At 34.8% G+C, this 6,000-nt stretch overlaps 1 protein-coding gene and 3 non-coding genes across 4 annotated transcripts in view; all 4 read left to right on the top strand.

Moving 5' to 3' along the window:
• Window positions 1-1,670, top strand: part of LOC130818856 (40S ribosomal protein S30) — a 2,196-nt gene extending 526 nt beyond the window's left edge. Inside the window, exon 3 of the mRNA XM_057685099.1 lies at window positions 1,457-1,670. Within this exon, the coding sequence (XP_057541082.1) occupies window positions 1,457-1,503 (47 nt within the window). The 3' untranslated portion in view covers window positions 1,504-1,670. The remainder of the gene's footprint in view (window positions 1-1,456) is intronic.
• On the top strand, window positions 487-613 carry LOC130819615 (small nucleolar RNA snoR86). Its single transcript, XR_009044654.1, has one exon. It is a non-coding gene; the product is annotated as a small nucleolar RNA snoR86 (small nucleolar RNA).
• On the top strand, window positions 751-877 carry LOC130819614 (small nucleolar RNA snoR86). The gene has a single exon (XR_009044653.1). It is a non-coding gene; the product is annotated as a small nucleolar RNA snoR86 (small nucleolar RNA).
• On the top strand, window positions 1,171-1,296 carry LOC130819616 (small nucleolar RNA snoR86). The gene has a single exon (XR_009044655.1). It is a non-coding gene; the product is annotated as a small nucleolar RNA snoR86 (small nucleolar RNA).
• Window positions 1,671-6,000: the final 4,330 nt, after the last annotated feature.

Genomic DNA, 6,000 nt, shown 5'->3' with positions numbered 1-6,000 from the left:
GATTAGTTTTTTTTGGGATTTTGTTATGTTTTTACTTTGATTTGTTGTGATTGAAGAAAACTAATGTTTTTATGTGTTTATAAAAGATCATTTCTTTTGGGGTTGAAGAAAACATTATGTATACTATTATTTTGGCTTTGCGAGATCATCATTTTTCAATGTTGATCTAACTTTTATTGCAACGGTTGTGGAAATAACATTTATGATGATGTGGTATCAGTAGTTAATGTTGGAGAATGTCAATTGGGGGACTGGTTAGATTCTAAAGAAACAATTTGGAATTTTAGATTTTATATCTAATAAAATATCAAATTAGGATAAAAAAAACAAGTTATGCAGTGTTTTCAAACATTTTATAATTTGATAACTGAATTCAGTTTTTGGCTCTTGTAAAGCTAGAAATCAAATACAAAAAATGTACCGAATGATGCCTTATTTTATTATTTGAGTGGGTTTAAGATACTGGTTTTAAATTGCCAATTTGCAGAGCAAGGTCATCTGATATATATGGTGCAACCTTGCATTGAAGGTTGGCTATATGAAAATAGGGCGATTCTCCGTGCCTTTCGATCTTTATTTATATCGATTGTGGCCTCGAACATATTGCTACATGATTTCTATTTACAGTTTTACCTCTTTAAACCTATTACCATTAGTTTGGTTTGAAGCTTTTTGTTGTCTGAGTTGTGCAGACCAGTATCATTTACTGCTTTTATGCTCTCCTACATTGTGAAAATTTGCCAATTTGCAGAGCAAGGTCATCAAATTAAAATGATGTTACCTTGCATTGAAGGTTGGCTACAAGGAATACTGGCAGTTCTCCGTGCCTTTCGAACTACGTTTGTATTGTTTGTGGCCTCGAACAAATTGCTACATGTTTATCTCTCTTACTACACACATGATGACATACGTTGTCTGTTATGGCTCGGCATTTACTATGTAATGGAATTGCAATTTTTTGGTGTTTTCTTTTGTACAAATAAGATTGTTGCAAGTAAAATGTAGTCGGCTAGCAAATTGCAGAACAAAACTGTAAAAATTTACACTTGTTTATGGATACTCAATTTACCTAGATTAGTCACCTAATTACATGTGGAAACTTCTTTGCGGGTTGATATATTTTGGGATGCATGTATGTGTACTTTGGACCACTGCAAATGCCAATTTGCTGTGCAAGTTCATCCAAATTAAAGTGATGTAACCTTGCATTGAAGGTTGGCAATATGAAATATTATGCGATTCTCCGTGCCTTTGGAACTAAATGTGTTGATATGGCCTCGAACAAATCGTTACATTTCATCTTATTTATTGAAAGGTTGTCAGCAAGTAGAGCATGTATGCTTTCACTTTCTTATTGTCTGTTGATCCCCTTTGTTGTTCAATTTAAAGTGCATGTGGTTTTGTTCAGTTTGTTATGTTATATTTATTCTGAAAATTACGCTGCATTTGATTTCAGTTGTTGGATTCGGCAAGAAGAGAGGACCAAACTCTTCAGAGAAGTAAGATAAGCTAGTGGTTGCAGCAACAATGTGATTTCCAGGATATCTTTAGTAGCACTTCTTATTTTTGAATATGGATTTTGTGTATTCCTAAAATGCTATTCATTTTTTTGGTTGGCCAGTGAAGTTTTGGTGCACTAATATAATCTAAGTTCTGTCACCTTTGCACAACACTATATCTACATTTCAATTTTTTTGGATTCTTCACCTTCAGTAATGTGATGTTGATTTTTGCACTGTCATGCAGTGTTATTACTTATTAAAATTGCAGTTAAAATCGAATACCCATAAAATCGATGGAATCGGCCGATTTTACACTATTTTACCAATTTTATGGTGGTTTAAAAACTAGAATGAAAATGGGCCATCATCTATTAAAAACACTAGCCCACCTACCCTAAACCCCATTTTCATAGTGTGTTCACCAACTCTCTTCATTGACTTCGTCTTCGTCTTCCATATTCACGGTATTTACAAGTTAACTTTCTTCTCCATTTCCTTTTTCTTCGCCATTTTTAGTTTCAGTGTAAGTTATTTTTGTTTTTCTTTAATTCAATTTGTATAAATATATTTTTGCTATGTAATTTGTAGGCTTGTAGCCATATATCCTTAACATTCATCCTCTTTATTATCTGGGCATGCGCACCCCATCTTTAGTGACTGAGAAGTTGCATCTATCGCTTCCCATACACATGTCACGACATCTATCATAGTATGCGCCTATACAGAAATAAACAATTTTGAAAAAAATTGCAATTCTTAAATAAAAGACAAGAGTTTTATAATTATTGCTAGTTGAATGCTGGGGTTGCTGATGTGAAACTTTGTAATGCGTTGATGCCAGCTCATGCACATGACCAGTGTCCGACCTATGATAGGACACCCAAAACGACAAGTTGCTCAAATTCATTCCATGGCTCTACATGTATCCGAAGTTGCATGGGATAGTTTATGTTTATATCTCGATGACCAATCCCATGCAACTCAAAGCTCGTGATGGCTGGGCATATAATCGACTGCTCGAACCCAAACAAACGCAAAACATGTCGGGAGAGATGGAGCTAGCGGCACGAAATAATAATATATCAACGGACTCTTAGTATGCCATGTGTGTAGGTCATCAATACATGTTCATCCATTACTGTAAGTTAGATGAATAAATAAAACAAGAACAACCATTGTTTTCAAGGAAACTCAAAAATATTTTCAATTGAGCATTTTATCGAACACTTAATGTTCATAACAATATCTAGCTAAAAACAACAAAATTAAGCTAACTTCTACCATTGTTAACTTTAAAACACGTACAACGTCAACAACACTGTTCATTATTGTATAAATTTTTACTAAAATAGCTTAAAATATCAAGTATAAGGACAACAAACAACTACACCTAAAAAGCCCTGATTTAACATACAAAAAAAATGGATATTTTACATTGTAAGCACCAACTATGACACATGGCGAGTGGTAGCAATTCTTAAAATTTTTTCCACAAAATAGCATTCAACTCTTGCAAAAGTCACAACAGTAACATTATTACACCAAAAACGTTTAGTTTCCATTAAGTGTGGAAATGACATAAATACTCATATTAAATCACAACTTCCCTCCTCTTTTTTCCAGTATTTAATAAGATCATTTTCTTCATTTTAAGTTCCATCCACATTCCCTGTCACTTTCATCTTCTACAACCAAAATCTCTGTGAATTGTCCGTGTTCGCCAGCTTTATCATCATCTCCTTCTCCTTGTTTTAGTATTTATCATCTTCATCAACTGTAATCTAGGTTGCACTAAAACGGACACGGACACGGACACGACACGGGTACGGAAAAACGCCAACTTAAAAATGGCGGACACGGGGACACGAAAATGGTAATATAATAAATATATCAAATTAAAGATAATTTTACAATCTTTCATTTGATATTTGTAAATAAACACTTTAAAAATATAAAACTCACATAACATTCACAGTCCTAAATCCAATAGACCAATACAATACGTTTTCTTAATTTACAAATTCCATCACAGTCCTAAATCCAATAGACCAATACAATACATTTTCTTAATTTACAATCCAATAATTTCTTAACTGAACTCTTAATTTCTTGAATACATTTACAGTGCAGCAAACCACAATCAAAAAGAACCCACAATCAAGATTTAAAAATATATGTTAAAACAACAACTCAACAAGATTAAAAATTTAAGATTAACACTAAGATTAAAGATTAGAACAAGATTAATATTAGGATTTAGGATAAAGAGTGAAAATACCTGAAACAAAATCAAAAATATCTATTTTTAGGGATTATTCGAACAACCCAGCCGTGTCCGTGTTTCGTAGACCCACAGCACTCAGTGAAGCACCACAGCAGCCGTCGAGTGTTTGAGGAGCAGACCACAGCACCACTCAGTGAAGCCGTCGGTGGCGGTGGCGTGGTGGGAGAGCAGCCGTAGAATTTTTAGGGTTAGAGGAGTGAGAATGTGAGATGAGAGCAAGAGAGGGAATTGAGATTTGAGAGGGAGAAAAATGGAATTCCAGATTTCCAATGGACCAGTATAATGCGTGACCTTTGGGCTTTGAGTAAGTGAGGAGTTTATTTCTTTATTTTCATCTTTTTCAATTTTTTTTTTAAATAAGACACGTGTCCCTTGCCGTGTCCCTTGCCATGTCCGTTGCGTGTCCGTTGCGTGTCCTTGCCGTGTCCACGTGTCCGAAAAAATATTAAAAAAATTGGACACTTCATTTGGCGTGTCGGACACGGATTTTCGCGTGTCCATGTCCGACACATGTTGGACACGCGACATGTCAGTTGCCAGCCGTGTCCGTGTTTCGCAGATTGTAATCATAGCCATTCGTCATCAGGTATGTTTTCTTGCCTCTATTTCACTTGATTTTTTGTTTTTTTTTTTGTTTTTGCAAAATTAGGGTTTACATATACACAGTAGAATGTATTCTTACTTTGTCTGCATATTTAGGGTTTGATCATTTATTTTTGATTTCAAAATTAGGGTTTTGCGTAGCTACAGTAACTCTTTGTTTTTTGTTATAGTATGGAGGAATGAGTGGTCCTAAGGTTTAAATGGAAGGATATGGAACAAGATTTAACTATTTATGATAAAGATAGAGAGAACCTATTAGACCTGATTTTGGATTGGGAAAGTAATTGCATTAAAGCAGGGAAAGAAATGCCTTTACAACCCAGGTTTTATTACATGCATAACAATGAGGTTTAATGGATTGATTGGGATGATGACTTGTTTAAGATGATGCCTTTACAACCCAGGTTTTATTACATGCATAACAGTCACCCTTGAAGGTTAAACCTTTGATGATGAAAGCACCCACTAAACAATTACCACGCACTACAGCCAAAAGAAAGGGTGTATATGTTAAGGTAACACAAGAGGCAGTGAAACATGCACCAAAAGGTAAGGTCAGTAGGAAGAGAGCTAGAGTTAGTCAACAAGGTTTGGAGGATGTACCTGATGATTCTGCTGATGATGATTATAATCCATCATCTACTAATTCTTCTTCTTCTGATGATGATGGGTGTATTGATGATGATATATCTGCTGTTGATGGTGATGATATAGGGTATGTGAGTGATGATTATCAGCCTTATGAGGATCCCATATGTGCTAATCCTTTGGGTGAAGATGCAAATGATGTAAATTACATACAAAGAGTTTTCAAAAATGGTCAAATGTATGTTGATTAGGGACGGGGCAACATTAAATTAGCTCCTTGGCATATTTTTATTTACAAAAAGCACTTGAGGGATGTTATGAGAGACTATGCTATTCAGTCATGGTTTAAATTTGTAGTTGATAGGGCAAACAATAGAATGTATACTGTCAAGTGTATGGACATTAATTGCAATTGGAGACTTTATGCTAGTAGACGTCCATATGGCATAACATGGGCAATCAAAAAAAATTAACAACCCTGAACACACTTGTAGAGGAATTGATGCTCATAACAATTTGGTGACAGTGAAATGGGCTGCCAATAAGTTGATAGAGGACATTATGGCAAACAATAACATATCTGGAAAGACATTAAATGAGGTTGTGGAAGCAAGATATGGGGTTACTTTAAAGACAAGTATGTTTTCAAGATGAGAACAATGGTGTTGAAGGAAATAAATGGAGGGCAAGATGAAAGTTACTCCTTTTTGCCTTGGTATGTGGATATGATCAAGGAAACAAATCCAGGGTACTCTGCTATTTGTGCTTGTGTAACACCCTTGAATTTCCGACCCTATATACGGAACCAAAACCGCAAGGGAACGGAGAAAATTCGAGTGTTACATAAAAAATAAAATATAAAATAAATATCAAAAGAAAGAAAAAAGGAAAGTTAAGTTGGAAGATTTAATTAAAGGAATTAGAAAACTCCAAACAAAATTGTGTGGGAATTTCGGCAACATCTGCCCTAAAATTTGACGCACTAAAAGAAAGCAACGATCAATAATACTTAATAGAAAAGAG

This window comes from Amaranthus tricolor, chromosome 7 (genome assembly GCF_026212465.1).
Source record: "Amaranthus tricolor cultivar Red isolate AtriRed21 chromosome 7, ASM2621246v1, whole genome shotgun sequence".
NCBI lineage: Eukaryota > Viridiplantae > Streptophyta > Magnoliopsida > Caryophyllales > Amaranthaceae > Amaranthus > Amaranthus tricolor.
The sequence above is the reverse complement of the archived record's forward strand: the minus strand, read 5'-3'. Positions and strand labels throughout refer to the sequence as shown.